This window comes from Paroedura picta, chromosome 4 (assembly GCF_049243985.1).
Source record: "Paroedura picta isolate Pp20150507F chromosome 4, Ppicta_v3.0, whole genome shotgun sequence".
In the NCBI taxonomy this organism is placed as follows: domain Eukaryota; kingdom Metazoa; phylum Chordata; class Lepidosauria; order Squamata; family Gekkonidae; genus Paroedura; species Paroedura picta.
This window is the reverse complement of record NC_135372.1, coordinates 55,350,289-55,368,569: the sequence shown is the minus strand read 5'-3', so window position 1 is coordinate 55,368,569 and position 18,281 is coordinate 55,350,289. Positions and strand designations below refer to the sequence as shown.

The 18,281-nt window shown below is 42.8% G+C and overlaps 1 protein-coding gene across 3 annotated transcripts in view; it reads right to left on the bottom strand.

Moving 5' to 3' along the window:
* The window catches only part of FNBP1L (formin binding protein 1 like), a 95,908-nt gene that overhangs the window by 53,173 nt on the left and 24,454 nt on the right, over window positions 1-18,281 (bottom strand). For all 3 annotated transcript variants that reach the window (XM_077332925.1, XM_077332926.1, XM_077332927.1), the window contains exon 2: window positions 10,863-10,978. In XM_077332925.1, coding sequence (XP_077189040.1) covers window positions 10,863-10,978 — 116 coding nt within the window. The remainder of the gene's footprint in view (window positions 1-10,862; window positions 10,979-18,281) is intronic.

Sequence of the window (18,281 nt, the reverse complement as noted above, 5' to 3'; positions counted from 1 at the left end):
CACTCTGAGACTTTTCCAGCCACACAGAGAACCCCTTTGGAGTCCCAGAGCACTCCTTATGTGTAAAACCATACAACAGTCCGCTCTGCAGGGCTGGCTTTTAGCACCAAAGATCCAAAATTTATTCATTTTGTTATTTTAATCAAGCCATAGTTGGATACTGAGTGTAGAAGGGAAGAAATGCACCCCCCGAGCCCCCCCCCAAACCCCCCCACCACCTACCATCCCCTGCCACACTCTCTGAAACTTCTTCCGGTCACACAGAGGACCCCTTTGGAGTCCCAGAGCATTCCCTATGTATAAAACTGTACAACAGCCCGCTCTGCAGGGCTGGCTTTTAGCATCAAAGATCCAAAATTAACCTGATTATTTTAAATAAACTATAATACGTTTAAAATTAACAAAGATAAAAAACTTTGGGCTATGTCCAAGAACCAAATTCGGACATCATGATCGCTTTTCGCCCTATGTGCTTCTGCAGGGAGACTCTTCTTGTAAATACTTACAAGAGCCCACCCTGCAGGATTGGTTTTTTAGCATCAAAGATCCAAAATTAATCTGCTTGTTTTAATTAAACCATGACTCAAGCTACAACACTCCACCAACCAGCCCCCGTGGCACACTCTCTGAGACTTCTTCCAGCCACACAGAGAACCCCTTTAGAGACCCAGAGCACTCCCTATGTGTAAAACTGTACAGCAGGCAGCACTGTTGTGGGATGTTTTTGTTTTGTTTTTTAGCATCAGAGATCCCAAATTAATCTGCTTATTTTATGCAGGCTATGATACTTTTGAAATTAACAAGGATAAAAACTTTGAGCAATGTCCAAGTACCAACTATGGGACATCGTGATTGCTTTTTCGCCCTATGTGCTTCTGCAGGGGGAGACACTTCTTGTAAATCCTTACAAGAGCCCGCCCTGCAGGGTTGGTTTTTTAGCATCAAAGATCTAAAATCATTCTGCCTATTTTTTAAGCGAGCTATGATACTTTGAAATTAACAAGGATAAAAAATACAGCACCATCTACAGGGGCATTCTGATCGGCTTTTCTCTCAGGTGCTTGTGCTAGGAGACTCTGCTTGTAATATCCTTACACCTACCCGCCCCGCAGGGGTGGTTTTTAAGTATCAAAGATTCAAAATTAATCTACTTATTTTAATTAAACCAAGACTCAGGCTACAACAAGACATAATTCCAACCCCTCCCATTTCAGAGGGAGGGGCCAACCTGACCACGTGGGCAGGACCTTACACCCACCTTAGTCCCGCCTCCTCTGCGCTCTCATTGGTCAGAAAATACTGCACGCTCATTGGCTGGGGCACCTGTCATGATGAATGGTACACCCTTAGTACTACTTACAGCTTACAAGTTGAGAGCTTCTGAAGTATTAGAAAGAAAGGTTATTTCCTCTTCCACTGTAGGTTTGCTTAACTTCTGGATTGTGCGAATAGCCACTTGTTCCCCTAACTCTGACCTGGATGTATTATGCACACCTTGGATAATGCACTTTAAAAGTAGAGTATCCTATTCCGCACCGAAAAAGGCATCTGCAAAAGCACATTGAAAGTGCATTATTCAAGGTGTGCAGAATGGGCCCCTGATCACGAACTCCTGCACAGTACGTTGTCCATCCAGTCCTGAGCTCAAGCAGTACAGAGTGGGAGGGAATTCCTTAAGCTTTTAAGTGGTCATTTATCCTTGATCCCAATCCAGCTCTAGAGATGCCATAGGCTCTCAAGGACTCAATCATTTTCCTCCCCTCCCCCAGATGCTCACAGCATTCTGTAGCTGCTCGATAGGAATGAGTATCTTCTGCTTTTGCTGAGTTGCGGGGGAGGGGGGATCTTTTTACAAATGAATCCTTTTCTACAAAATTGAATATTCATAAATGTTTGCCTTGGCTGAGGGCAAGACCCAATTTCACTTCTGCGCTGACAAGAGTGATCTCTCCACATTAATCAGTTAAAAGAAATAATTAATCAATTAAATATTATTTTACAAGCAGAAGACCTGTAAGAACATCTCATTTAACCCTTTCCCCATTATTTCTCTTTCCTGCCCTTAGAAACTCTCATAGCCCTTTCCTGCTTCTTTCTCACCTTCCCATCTAACAACCAACCTAACTTTATCTGCTCCCCCCCCCTATTACCTCCTTCCCTAACCCAGCAGCCTCTATTCAGGAAAACTATGGCCCAGTTGTGTGGAGGAAAACCCACAAGGACTTGCAGGGGGCACCTCATTTTCCCCTGTATCCACATCCCCATCCCCATATAATTTCCTCTGTCTTCCCATTTGCATACAGTCTTTTTCTATTTGCATACAGAGGGAGGGACACAGACAGAATTAGATAAGAGGGGAAATGTTTCTTACCATGTCTCTCCTACAATACTTTTCAACTGAGACAGATCATATATAAACCCCCACTTCTAAAATATATGAGAAAGCAAGTATCCCAAATATATTGAAGTACAATATACCAATCTTCAAAAAATAAAGAAAAGGAAAACATCTTGCTTCGGCATCATAACCACACCTTCCTAAAGTACATAACCTATTTTCAGCTGCACGTCCATTCATACACTTTAAGCAAGTCAAAATGGTTTAAAAACTATCTCATCATTATTCAGATACCGCCACAATGCTGTAACCAGGCAACTGTGCAAGAGCTCTTGGAAGAGATTTTCTGCTATGGTACCGAAAAGAAAGGAAATCTATTTAACAGGAAGGCTCAAAAGCAGACATATTCTGACAACTTGGATGGACAGTAAGGGAGGATCATAACTGCAGATTAGCATGTGGATGGCTTAGCTAGTAGCTTCTCTCATCTTTGTGATATGGCAATATCTGGTTAATTTCCTAGAAAGACTGAGATATCAGATGTCTTTACAAGCATTCCAATAAAATTCTAGAAAGACTACTAGAAAGAAAAGGAGAAAAAAGTACATACAAACTGACCCAGTCTACATTTGGGTATAAATTGATTTATGATCGTGAGATGGTATTTGTGGTCTTTTAAATTTAAACACTCAGCAAACATTGGAAGATAAAGCAGCTACAGACTACTAGCATGTAGCGACTGCTTGAAAATTGAAAGCACGGTAACACAGGGGAGTCAAAGGGTTCTGAATATAATGTGCTGTCATTTCCTTTAACTCTCAGTTTTGTCGGTCTTTTCCTCTACTCTCTTGTTTTTTTAATCAGCTAGTTCCTGTCAATTACATAGGGTTCAGAAAACATAATTTGGCCACTTAAAGAATAAGAGAGGCAGCATGGCAAGAGAAGTGGCAGTTCAACCAAGATTATCTTGCCACCATGTCCTTGGTACATTCCTCCATAACAAAGAAGATTTCAGAGACTGTAGCTTCTAAATTGTTTTCTTCCTCAGATTACTTCCAGAGGCTCAAACTCTGGGGTAAATATCTAGGACAACCTTTAGCATGCCTGCTTCCCACCCCAAGACTTGTCCCTCCTTTCTTGAGTTGCAAATTTTCCAGTGTCACGTGAACTCCCTTTGCTACACCTCCATGCAAACAGGTAGCTTCCATCTATTCTTATCTGTACCCTCCTCCTCACTCTGAGCCTGGGAAAATCAAATATTTCACATGCCATTCTTCTTCAAGTTCTACAATGTGGATCAGTAGCTACCCCAAGAGTGGGTTTCTCCTGGTTATTACTCCCATGTGATATTATAGAACCTTTTCATTCTTGGCAGATTCTACCAGCCTGTCTTAGTTTCCTGCCCATTTCACTGGACCTTCAGTTGGACTTATTTGCTGGAATCAAAGGAAAAAGATCCAGAATGATCACCTCTCTTCAGTGGTTCCAAAGCCTTCTCCCTGGGGAAGTTCTGACATTCCCTTTGGACTGTTGACTGGCTTGTTGAAACTGTGGGCATTTTTGGAATTTTGAGGACACTGAGTGGACACCATTTCTAAATGTCTACTATGCTGTCTGGGTTCAACCACTAAATACTGGGAGGCTTCAAGCCTCCTCCTGTGGTGGAAACAGCTGTTTATATTTATTCCCTTCAAGAAAGAAAACTGATGCCTCCTGTACTGTTCTGAAGCACTCACAGATTCTTGGTCTGAGTTCAGAATTCAATACAAGTGTTAACTTGCTGGGTATTAAAAAATACTGGCAGTTTATTTTAGGACAGAAGCAAGAGATGGGGGAAGAAACTTGCTATTTTAGTATGAAATAAACAGTTGGACTGGAAGTGAGCCTGCTCATGCAAGCCCATGTCTAACATATATGTGTATAGACAACAAGAAGCAGTGGAGCATTTTATCATGTCCTCAGTTCCCCAAATGGGGTGAGGGTGGGGGGCTTGTAAGACATTTTGTTACAAGTCTTAATTGTTCTGGCTTCTCACAATGCTGCACGAGCATAGTATATTTGCAATATGAAAATTCCAGGAAACGGTAATCTGCATCAGTTTCATCCTGCTACCAACTCAGGCTACAGAGCAGCACAGAATAATATTAATTGACTTTAAAAAACCCTCTGAATTCAAATCAGGAAGATTTCACTTCAGATTCTAATTTTCCTAGAATGCTACAGAATTTACTATCGTACAGAACAAACAACCACTTTAATTTTCAAACGCCGACACGGCAATTCATATGCTGCCTTTGGCAAGTCAGCACTAGTCCTTGAGCTGTTGCTCAGAGACAACCACTTTGGCTTATGCTACTTTCAACACAACAGGTGCAACTCTCGTCAAGAAATGAGAGATTACAGTAGGAGACTCTGGAATAACCTTTGATTTCCTGATGGGAGGAGTACCTGAAAGCTAAGCAGCAGCACGGGATTTCCAGTCTGCTCCAGCCACACTGCAGATATCTCAAATTATTTAGTGCAAGGAACAGATCTCATCTGCTTAGTTAAAGCAGACCCCCTCCTTCCACCTGAAGAACCTGGATATCAGTAATCTAAAAAGTGTACCTCATTGTCAATGCAGATTTCAGAAGATAATAGAGGAACAGTTAATGGGCATTCATTTTCAAAGTGAGGGAAAAATAAATGTCTAATCCTCAAGCCTACAAGATATAGTTTTCAAGACCTAAGATTCAAGATTTATCTAGAAACATACTCTGCTGCATCAAGAAACAAATATTTACTGCTGATCTGATTATTTCTTGGATATCATCTCTCTGAGGGTCTTTTCAGAAGTAACAAAGAATATGTCTACATTTTCCATATCTACAATGAACAGCCACATGGGTCAAGCTGCACATTCAATTCCATATTTTTGTCACATTAATCAAGTTGAGATTAAAATACTCTCTGACTGGTCCATCTTAATCTAATTTAAAGAGAAACATAAAGTTTAAGGACTCGGGGAATGGTAGAGGACAGGAAGGCCTGGAGGATCATTGTCCATGGGGTCTATGAGGTCATTGTCCATGGGGTCGCGATGGGTCGGACACAACTTCACAACTAACAACAACAAAGCAAAGCTCTAAGAGTATACAGAACTCAATTTACAAAAGCAGTATTGTTTTATACAGAATCTTTTCCAGATAATACCTGGAATATGCAGCATTTCAAACAGCCGAGATTCACCTTTCTCACCCAGTGGTTTCTAGTTTATGAAGATCACAAATTTGACTTAAAGAGTTTTGTTTTTTCCTAACACTACAATTATCTACAGCCATCCAAAATACACACCAAGAATAATGAGTTTCTGTTTCAAAAAAAAAGGGGATGTTATTTGTTTACAGTCTATAGCAAGGCTCAGTTGTAATTTTAAAGTCAGGCTTGAGCACCAACATGTTAATACCCTGCAAGAGGACAGAAAATTCAGTAGCAAATATTTACTCTTCCAAACCTCACTTAACCAGCATTTAAGGGAAAAGTGTACTGTTAAGTGAGATAATGATCACCTGAGGGAAAGATGTAGCAGCCAACAAAAATGAGAACTGGGCATTTATCTCACCTCTCTTTAATGCCTATTAGATCAAGCCTTATGTTATGACTTAACGTTGTACATTTCTTCACCCGCACATCAATGACTGTTAAATGGGAAAAAAATAGATTACTCAGTTCAAGTGCCTTTAAAGCTGCTAACCATTATGATCCCCAATACTAAAATATCTTTTTCACAATGTATTGCATCCTACTAGATTTACCTCTGGTACAAGAAGGAAGGAAGGGCATTCTTGTCTGACTTCCCTCCTCAATGCAACCATGTTCCATGTGACTTTTTGTCTACAGTGATTAAAAGGAGACACACAAATCCACTAGCAGAAAAGAAAATAAGATCCAACCCAATAACAAGAAGGAAAAAAAGGGGTTTTTAGAAGTATATGAAAATGCACACACACACAAACACACACAGAAAAAAGGAAAACAGCAACAGAAAAACAGAAGAACTTGAAAAAAAGTTCCACATCGTTCTAGAAGGGGAGGAAGGCAATAGAAAACTGTCAATTACATCGACAGTCATATATTTACTATCAGTTCCGGCTTGATGCTGAAAAAAGTGAAGCAACAGTAATAGATAATTTTATATTTTTAAAGAAAAAGGCACACAATCCAGTTAACAGAAAGCCCTTTGAAGTACTATTTACTTGTGTGGAATAGATTTAAGCACTCACTTAATTCTTCTATTGAAACCAATGGGACATCAATATGCTTAAATTGACTAGACTGTTCAGAACAAAACACGAATATTCCATTTCCATTAAAAGCTTCTGCAGATAACAATGCAGTGACAGTTTTCAGCATGAAATCTTAGAACAGTAAGTGTCCATCTGCACAGTTGCTAGAAAGAAAAACTGCCACATCTACAATGGGGTAATCAACATCTTATGTTTTCAATTTCAATTGAAGGCAAACAGAGAGAAAAAACAAGACCATGTGTCGACCATTTGGATCCTATTTAGAATTCAGACTGGTAGAAAGCATCCAGATAGTTTGCCAAGTTTCTAAATATAGTTATTTGGGTAACTACATCTTCATTTGACTGTGTGTGAACTAAAAATTATATAATCAAACAAATCACAAGTCACCTTCCAAATCCAAGTAACTCCCTCTAAGGGTCCTGGTATATCATATTACGGAGCATTTGAGCTGTACTGGAAAGCTGTACAATGGAAATTCAACTCTTCACTTCCTTTGCAAGAAGTTAAGCAAATTCAGAAATCTTTGTATTGTTGTCACCAAGTAACTGTCAAAAATATGTGCACAATAGCTTAACACAAGTTTACATCTAACACAGGAATGCTAATGATGAAGAAAACACTCCTGTCTAATGGGAACAAAGGAAATTAACCTTGAGAACAGTAAACTGTAGATGAAGAAGCAGAAAGAACAAACTGCTTTCCCTTTTAAATCAGTACATTATCAAAAACTGCTAATCATTTGATGCATAATAATTCCTAGTATTAAAGTTGGTAATCACACTACCCGCCCCCAAATGCATCAAGTTCTACCAAGAAGGCACATAATATCATCTATATACTATTAGCAATGTGTAGCCTCCACCTGAAGGTATCTAAATCCACAGATTGGGGCTACATGGATGCTGAACAGAACTTTCTTCAAACCTGGAAAATCTGATTTTTAAAAAATAATCAAAAGGTGTATTAAGTCCCCCCCCCCAAAAAAAATAAAACATTTTTGCATTAAACACTGAACAAGGCCATTAGGGAGCCTCCAGCTCCACACCAACACCGACAGCCACTCCAGGCCCAAGGGCACTAGATGGCAGCCACCATTACAGGTCTGAGCACAGAGGAGGAGGAGGATGGCAAGAGCTGCTGCAGCCCCAGGTGCTGGCTGCTTCTCCAGATCTAGAGTGGCAGCTAGCATCCTTCTCTGCTGAAGCTGCAGGGGACGCTGGCCTCCACTGTGGGCCTAGGCTTGGGAGATGTCAGCAGCTACTGTGGGCTGGAACACAGCAGCAGATGACAAGTTGCTGCAGGCCAAGTGGTAGGTGGTGGGATATAGTAATTCGGGGGGGGGGGAGTATAGGATTCTCTCCCTTGCAAATAATGCAGGTCCCACTTGTCTTATATTCTAATGGTAATTTTGGTCAAATCTGAGGATACTTAAATCCAGTGACTGGAACTGTGAATGAGTAAGACAGATCTTTCTACACATCTGACCAATACCCCAGGTTTGCTGTAATAGCAACTGAGACTTATGCCTTAGAACTTTTTGAATCAAGAATGTATTAAATTATGAAATAAACCTTGCATCCTGAGATTTCCTTGGACCAACACTGCTAATTCATGCTTCAAGTGTAAAGGCCCAAAGAACTTTAAATAAGAATACCTAATAGTACAATTAAATCAAGGCTTTAATAGATTGACAACTATCATGGTCAAGAGACTTAGCCTTGTCTTACCTAAGCATCATGGATTTAATAGAATATAAAATAAGATATATTAGAAGATTAAGCATACAATTAACTGTACTGGTAAAGGAAGGAGCCAGCATGATATACTGGTTATAGTGTAAGACTAGGATCCAGGAGTCCCAGTTTTGAATCCCCACTCAGCCACGGAAGATCTCTGGGTGACCTTGAGTCAGTCTTACACATTCAACCTAGCCTACCTCACATGGTTGATGTGAGGATAAAATGGAGGGGAGGAGAAAAATGTTCAAATCATGAAACAGAACTGACATTTAATCTGTTAAAAGGTTTTATTTGCTCAATTTGGAAAAGGGAAGCAAGGAAAAATAAGATCCAGACAATTATTTAAAACTGAAATTAATGTTCTGCAAGCAAGCTGGGTACTCATTTTGCCGACCTCGGAAGGATGGAAGGCTGAGTCGACCTTGAGCCGGCTGCTGGGATCGAACTCCCAGCGTCATGGGCGAGCTTCAGACAGCATGTTGGCTGCTTTACCACTGTGCGCCACAAGAGGCTCTTAGAAATACTGACAAGGGTGCATTTCCAATGTTCTCCTAGGAAAACTGGGCTCCAGCACTGACATAAGGAAATGCCATCCATATGCTTATGGTGTCTTACCTCTACATGCCCACACAAGTAGGTCAGCTGATAACTGGGGGCGGGGACGGGTAGTTTAGATTGTGGCGATTGCAGTGTATGTGTTATGGCTTGAATTTTGTGTAAATTATTATTTTTATTATGGTGTTTGTGCCCAGTTAGCTGCTTTGGGCTCTGAAGACATGGGATACAGATTATTAAATAAAGCAGTGACAGCAATTACCAGGATTACTGCAATGCAGGGAGAAATGCATCTGTATTAATGTGCATAACGGGGTCTTCTCAGAGTGCTGTTGCAGCAGGCCTTTTATACAGCTCATTTAAAGTCCAAGGAGCATGTCCTTATTCTACTGAATAACTCAATATTGCCTAGATACTGTATGAAACATATTTCCCCTTCTTTTCTAGCATGTTCTTTAACTGTGGACCAAGGACGACTTGCAATCACTACCTATATAGTAAGACGGATGGATGGATGGACATAAGATATATTTTGTATATTCATATTCCGAATATACAAATAAACAAAAATACTAGAATGGAATGCTGAAATACTGGACATTTGTTCAGTGTTGCCACCACTAACCCATGAAAAGCCACTTGCCTCTTCAGCTGGGCTATTTATGTATTTATTTATATTTATTATACTTGTTTACCACCCTCTCTGAAGGTTCAGAGTGGTTCACATAAAACAGAACAGAAACTATACAGATAACTTAGATTAACAATAATGAATGAAGTGAAACAACAAGCAACTTTAAAGTAACTCCTAATGATAGCCCAGCGGGTTGGGCGGGGTGCCATAGGAGGGAGGCTCAGGAGGAGGGCCCTTGGGAAGCAGTGGTTCTGGTCAACCTCAATCAAATGCCTGGTGGATGAGCTCCCTTTTGCAGGCCCTGCGGAACCGGTCAGGGCCCTGATCTCCTCTGGGAGCTCATTCCAAGCAAACTTCCCTGGGGTTAGGGATCACAGGGAAGTTGGAACTCCTAGAGCAGGGGTAGTCAAACTGCGGCCCTCCAGATGTCCATTGACTACAGTTCCCATGAGCCCCTGCCAGCATTCGCTGGCAGGGGCTCATAGGAATTGTAGTCCATGGACATCTAGAGGGCCGCAGTTTGACTACCCCTGTCCTAGAGTGTAAGGCTATTTGGGGGATATAAGCAGAGAGGTACACTGGGCCCAGACCGCAAATGGTCCTGAAGGTGATAACCAGAACCTTGTCTGATCCAGAATTCAACCGGAAGCCAGCGCAGCTGCTGGAAGATGGGCTGGATGTGGGACCTCCGAGGTGCTGCTGTAAGGACCTGGGGGCTGCATTCTGGATTAGTTGCAGTTTCTGGATCAAAGTCAAGGGCAGGCAAGTTGTATTATTACAATGGCCCCTTCAAAGACATTTTTGCACACATAGCTTTACAGCCTCATAGGGAAAATATTGCCGCTAATAATAATTTTAATTCTGAAGCTTTTCAAGCATTCTTCAGTGTGGCAGTCCACAGAAGACTGAGCAAGCCACAACAGGTCCTGAACATAAAAGCACAGTGGCTCAAAGGTGTCCAAATCTGCCTTATTTGCCTTGCACAGTATGCCATGATATCTACTGTTGTGCAAACCCATTTTCTGTGTTGTCAATGAAAAGAACATGTCTCTGCCTGTATTACACCAGCTAATGTGGGGGATATTATCAGGTTGGCCAGAAGCATCTCTACAGCAAAAAGTAACTGATTACCAGAAAGAAAAACTGGTTTTAGCTAAACTGATCAAATATGTTTGCAACAATCCTCAGCATACTTTGCTGGAAAAGCCCCACTGAGTTCCATGGAAACTACACTTAACTAGACTGGTTGGAGTGCAAGATAATCATTCAAAGAGTAATAAAGATAAAATAGCAACCACCAAACTTACCTCAGTTGCTTTGCATAATTCTGTTCGATTTCTATCCTTTCTTTGACGAATTTTGCATATTTTTCCAAGAAGTCGATGCCCCACTGTGTGTGCTTGTCTAAATTATCAAATTGATCCTTAAAAAAAAAAAAAAACACCCTTCATTATATCAGGGCAAACAGTTGTGGTGATATTTATTTATAAAGCATTGTAGGCACTATATAAAATGTTTAAAAGACAATTCCAGCTTCAATGTGGAGGTTCCACTTAGTTGTCCTCCATAAATGTATTTAACCTTCTTTAAAAACAAGCTAAACTGGCACCAGCCCCTTGGGACAGTGAGTTCCATACATTCATAATGGAAGCAGCACTTACTTCTTCCTACCAATTTTAATAATTTATCCAGTTCCTACACACCATTCACATAGTTCCACAGGTGTTTCTACATCCCCACCATAAGCTTCATTTCTAAATTGCAAAACTTCAATGTTTTAAGATGCAAACCAAGGCTCAGAGAAAAAGATATGACAAAGGAAAATCTCCGATCCCAGAGGTTATATATGCTTATGACCAGAATATTGTTCCCCAGCTAGAGATCTAACATGTATAACTAAAAACATGCACTTCAGGCAGAAAGAAGTTGGAATTTATCACATTTTTAGAAGGTTGTCTGGCTGCAGCTGCAGCTTTAAAATTCAAGAATCTAGTATTTAACTGTATGATACTGTTTTTAAAAAGGGTTCAAGCTGCCATTCACTCTACATTAACTTATTTCTCAAATTAATTTGCTTATAACCATTCTTAAAGGCAACTAATGCAAGAAACAGCAAAAGGTGAATTAATACAAGGTAAGCCTAGTTTTATCCTTACAACCCAACTTTGCATTGTCCCCTCCATATCCAATATATATGGCCACACATAACCAGTACTCTGAAGTAACCTTGATTTAATTGCTCAGCTCTTCAACAAAAAAAATGTTTAATTATCAAGGAGAAATATGTACAGTATTTGCTGGCGTATAAGACTACTTTCCCCCCCTGAAAAATATGCCTCCAAGTGGGAGGGTCGTCTTATACGCCGGGTGCACTTCAGTTGGGATAGACATAGCTGCCCATAGTGGCCCATAGTACTGTAATGTAATGTAACAAACTCTATATTTTGAGTGGAAATGTTGGGGGGTCGTCTTATACGCCCAATCGTCTTATACGCCGGCAAATACGGTATGTCTGGTATTGACATAGATGACGTATCAATTCACGAAGACCTGCATTATCTTTAACCACTCCTGTGGAGCGGATTAAATAAAAGGGTAAGGGCTGTTTGGGAGGAGTTAGGGCGGGCCCTGTCCGGGATAAAAACTTGGATCGGGCCCTCCTCCATCCAGGGCCGAGCAGCCAATGGGGAGCTGCACTTCGCGCGGCTCCCCATTGGCTGCTTCGCCCGGCCAGGGACTCACTGCACAAACTGAAGTGGCAGCCCACGCAGTGAGTCCTCCGCCCGGGGTGCTCCTCCTCCTGCTTCTCCCGGCCGCTGTAGCGGCCTCGAGAAGCCCCGGCCATGCTCCAGGGTGGGGGGCCAGCTCTCCGGCTTCTCCCGGCCGCTGGAGCGGCCTCGCCTTGTCTACGACGCGGCAACGCAGCTCCTGCGGCCGGAAGAAGCCCCGGCCATGCTCCGGAGTGGGGTGGGGGCTCTCCGGCTTCTCCTGGCCGCTCCTGTGGCCTGGAGAAGCCCCGGCCATGATCCGGGGTGGGGGTGGGGGCTCTCCGGCTTCTACGGCCGGGAGAATCACCCGGGACGCTGTGGGGTGTGGGGGGCCTATCCTCGCCCCCCCAAAAATGCCCCACCTCGCCCACCGCTGCCTGCCCCATGCCATGGCCCGGGAAGCCTTCACCCTGCGAAGGCTTCCCCGGCCACAGTTGCCCAGCACCCATTTTATCCCTGCATAAAATGGGCTTTAGTTCTAGTTTTACAATAATGTTAAAATGCCTCTGTCATGGGGTGGAATATATATGAAAGTGTAAGTCAGAAACTATAGCCACATTTTGGGGGTTAAGTATCATTCCATCCTTGGAACCAAGCACTGCACGTGACATCAGATCAGATACATTTATTTTGGTCAGTGACCAGTACAAAAGATCAAAACAGTAAACAGTAAACAATATAAGACTGGTTAAAAGTTCCAAAATATTTATTATATTCAATAGGTCCATCCTGACTCTTGTACATATTTAGCCAGGCACTTCCACATTTAATTGCTAATCTTGCATATTTGGCAATAATATAGGATAAATTCTTATTTTTATCCAAAAGGACTTCCTTTAATTTGGCTTCTCTTAAAGTAGCCCTTAAGTCAGTGAAGAAGGAATACCGCAATTCCTGATGCAATTGGTTGTAAATACAGCAATCAACAATCACACGTTTGGTGTTCTCAGTGTTCCTATCCTGGCATACGCAAGTACATTCCTGGGGTGGAAGCTTATTATATTTTACCTCTACCCATGCTGAAGGGAGAGCATTGTAGAACAATGCCCTTCTAAGTTCAGAGTAATCAATATTAGAAAGATAGGGCATAAAAGATGATCTATTTAGAAGAGAGGTGTCATACAGTGGATTATTGATTCTATTCAAATCATGCTGTCTTTCCACCTCCAGTATTCTTAGCTTTACCAATTCTTTGTCACGGTCAAAACCCAAAGAGAGAAGAAATTGTTGGGATAGACCATAAAATCCTAACTTGCTGTTGATGGCCTGTACCCATGGAGCAGTAAACGAGTCAATATTAAATAGGATATAATTCTACCATGTTATATATGGTGCAAAATACTTAGCCTGAGGAACACAGGCCAAGAAATGGTGGATGAAAAAGAGTACTATGACATATATTGATTTGAAATACCCTTGTGACATTTTTCTCAGTTAATTATTATAGCATCAATATATCTCAATATATTTCTCAATATATATTCTCAACTTTGCACCCTCTGCAGATACTTACATCTGGTGCCCTAAACAGACAACACAGATCTTTCTATAAATCTGAGAAAAGCCCCCAGGTTTGCAGAAAAACTTGAAATCTTAAAAGAAAAAACAGTTGTTGTTTTTTTAATCCAAAGTAAAAGCAGTACCTTCAGCTTTAGGAAGCAAATGTACTCTGAGACCTCAGTAGCTGTATTCCCAGCATTTAGCCTTTGTTTCTGACAGTAAAAGGCAGCGAAAGGGGTCAGAGGTCTTTCCAGAACTTTTTTTTTTATGGAGGATTCACTGTATCTAGGCCCAACAGCAACCACTGTGCAACTTGCTCCCACTTGATTAGCATGACCTAAGTCCTGTTACTTGCTACTGTTCAACAGCAGCCACCACACAAAAATTGGCATGGTACTGTGGATAGAGTTTATTTTATTTATTTTTAGATTTATACCCCACCATTCTTGAGAGAGACTCATGGCAACTTACACATATAAAATTCCATAAATCAATAACCCCCCCCAACAAACCCTCCAAGATTGGCAGCTAAAAATACCCTCTACTTCATGAGCAGACTAGCCTAAGGGTAGGGTGCAGAGATGTAAATACCCAGCCTGAGGAGGAGACACGTTGATCTTGGCTTTGGCCTCAACCTAGGACCTGGAAGAAGAGCTCCCTTTTGTAGGCCCTGGGGAACTGTGATAGCCATCTGACGGAGAGTCTGATTCTGTGAAGGCTTGAGGGGGTGGCAGGTTACAGTGGATGAGCAACAGGGTTGTGAGTGTCCTGCATAGTGCAGGGGGTTGGACTAGATGACCCATGAGGTCCCTTCCAACTCTATTATTCTATGACTAGGGGCAAAGCCCGTTGCATCCAAGAATACAACGGGTGCTAGAGCTTGGCAGTGGGAAGAGGAAGGGGAGGAGTTGTCCAGTCTGTAAGGGCATAGGGTTGAATGTGTGTGTTGTGTGGGAGGTTGTGGTGGTGTGGTGGCAAATGAGGCCATGGGTGTGGAGATATGGGTGTCAAGAACCTGTGGTGTAGAATGTTCATTGAGTGTGGGACAGGACTGACCTTTGGGAATTGTGGCATAGTGGTTACAGATGAGCTTTCCAGAGCTATGTCTTCAGATATGTGAAGGGAAAATCAGACTGGAGACTCTTCTTAGGGGAACCAATTCCTCCCAGTTCTGCGTCATTTCCCTTCTTGAGTGAATTAGGCCACAGACACCAAAATGCCCCTCTGCCCTAATACACATGGGGTAGTCACAGTACACAGGTGTCCACCCTGTTCCTTCTCCATTTTTTTCACTGTTGATAAAATGTTATGTGCCCACATGCTTCTTTCATGGTTGCTCCTTAGAAGAAGAACGGATTTTTATACCCTGTTGTTTACTACCCAAAGGAGTCTCAAAGCAGTTTACAAACACCTTTTCCATTCGTCTCCCCACAATAGTCAACCTGTGAGGTATCTGGAGTTGTGAGAGGTCTGAGAGAACTGGGAATGGGCCGCAGTGACCCAGCAGGCCTAAGGTGTCTCAAAGCATTTTCCAATCATCTTCCCTTCCTCTCCCTCTCCCTCTCACTATTTACAGTTTCAGGCAGTAAGTATTTATTTAGATCTTCCTGCACTTTCCAGACTCACAGGACTGATGCTGGTCTGCCTGTCTGCGCCCCAGAATACAAACAGTTGCTGGTAAGGGCTGGCCATAACCAATAGCCCAGGAGGGACACACCTGCACCACTCCCTCCCAACTGCAGGCAAAAATGGCTCCTTTGAAGGCTGGACTCTGAGGCATTGTATGATTTTGAAGTCCCACCTCCAAACCTCCAGGAATATTTCCAACCCAGGGGTATCCAACCTCCAGGTGGAGCCTGGAGAGCTCCTGGAATTACAGCTCACCTGCAGAGTATTCAGATCAGCTCCCCTGGCAGAAAGGGCTACTTTGGACAGGGTTGTGGTAGAGAAGAAACATTTAAGGCCTCCCACACAGGTTGTTGTTGTTGAATTGAAAGACTTGAGGCCTACTGCACAGGGTTGTTGTGCAGATGAAACAAGAGACAAAAGGGCCAGTTTCTTCTGCAGAATAATGCTGTGCAGTGACCTCAAATCTGCAGAGAGTGCAAAGAAGAAAGACACATGGCTTGGCAGTGACTAACCTCCGGGCAGAGCCGTATTTTAAGTGAAAAGGGGCTTTTCTGTGGCCTTCCTGTCAGGCAATTGTTTGGCAGAAGTAGAAAGTCCCCCCCTCAAAAGGAAGGCCCTCAGGCTCCCCTGCATTGCTCTTGGAAAGGCCTCCCTCCCCTCAGTCAGGGCCTGTCAGAGGCTCCTTCGCAGCAGGCCTGAAGGGAGGGGGAGGGAGCGCACTCTGCAGCCTCCTGCCAGCTCTGTCAGGGTTCTGAGGCAATTTGCAGTTGGACATGACAGTTAGGACAGCCTTGGGGCAAAAAGGGCTGGTGCAGCCTGTTCAAGCCTCTGTTCTCATCCCCCTTGGCAGCCCTACTGACCTCCTCTCCCTTTGGTGGTCAGGAGCAGACTGGCAGCCATGTCTCCAGATTGCCCCTGGCTGGATGGAATTTTGGTCTGTCCTGGTAAGGGGCCAATTGGAAGGCACTTTGTGCCTTCCGATTGGCCCCTCCACTTGTCAGTCCAGGGCCATGGGACCAATTGTTGCCCTTCCTCATCACGGACTGAGCCCACCCCAACACCCCTTACTGTTTTATTAAGAGGGAAAAGATTATAGAGCCCTCAGTTTCAGTATACAATCTAGGTGATCCAGGTTCAAGTCCCCACTGTGCTGTTAAAAATAATCAGGTTACCATGGGCAAGCCACACCTTCACAACTTAACCTACCTTGCATTTTCATTGTGAAGTTAAAATGGAAAATGATGTAAGCTGCTTTGGGGGGAAAGGTGGGATATAAATGAAGTAAAATGAAGTATAAATGAAGTATACGTACAGCTGGAGGGGCAGATAAAAAGTAGGTTGATGGGTAGGTTGGATGGAGAGAAAGAAGCAGGGAAATAACTATGGAAGGTTTCAGGGCCAGGAAAGAGGAAATGGTGGGGAAGGGGAAATGAGATGCAAGGAGATCCGTGCAGGCCTGTATATGTACTTTGTTCCTGTTTTGACAATATTACACTTGCAGATCCAATTCCCAAAATGTACTCCAGGAGTGAACAAGTGACAAAGATACTGAGTTCCCAACATTAGGAAAGACTATAAACTGAATGAATGAATGAATGTATAGGTAAAGGTATCCCCTGTGCAAGCACCGAGTCATGTCTGACCCTTGGGGTGACGTCCTCCAGCATTTTCATGGCAGACTCAATACGGGGTGGTTTGCCAGTGCCTTCCCCAGTCATTACCGTTTACCCCCCCCAGCAAGCTGGGTACTCATTTTACCGACCTCGGAAGGATGGAAGGCTGAGTCAACCTTGAGCCGGCTGCTGGGAATGAACTCCCAGCCTCACTGCATGTCTGCTGCCTTACCACTCTGTGCCACAAGAGGCTCTGAATGAATGAATGAATGAATGAATGAATGAATGAATGAATGAATGAATGAATGCTGGAAAACACCTCCCTGCAGTGAGCTGCAGAAAAATGCCTTACTAGCTCAAGTCAGATTTCTTATTTCTATGACCTGAAACACTGGTCAAATAGTACTGCCAAATAAAAACTGTATTTTCCCCAAATATCACTAAGTAAACAGAAAAAAACTCTTCCAGCAATTGATTCTTTAATCACTATATCACATAAAGGCAACATTAAATGATATAACAATCCAACAAGACATGGGCTAGAGCCCATTTTAAAGCCTACTCAACGGTGGTGAAGGAACAACACTTCTCTGCCTCTGGAACTCTTCCAGATAGTCAGGGGTCTGAAAGAAGTTCAGCAGCCCACTGTGACTTGTTGGACACTGTGTGGAAAGAGTCTCTTGCACCCTTGTTGATTTGGGACTCAACATTAGCAGTAACAGAATTCAGATGATGCCAGGGTGCTGGTTTGTCCAGGTGTACAAGATATTTTTCAGCCTCAGTCTCAGGAAGTCAACAGGATTCTTGGAAGCCTAAAGCATACCACCTGTTAGTGTGACTTCTACCCCTCCTGGTTGCTTCACTCTGCTGGGGCCAGGGGTTATTAGCAGACTGGGTCTGGAGAAATGGGGTGTTTGCCCCTGCTTTGAAATGGTGGTTTTGGTCATACATGGCCGGTAGGTTTCAGAAGTGATGTTAGAGGACTCAGCCCTTTAGCCCCTGGGTCCCAAAGTGTCCACCTTATCCTTCATTTTAACATCTACATGAAACCTCTGGGAAAGGTTGTCTGGAGATTTGGGGTGGGCTTTCGTTAATATGCAGATGATACTGAGTTCTATCTCACAGTTCTAGGGGATCTCAGGAGGCTCTGGAAATCATGAACTTTGGGACAGTTTTGGGATGGATGAGAGCTAACAAATCAAGTTTTAATCCTAGA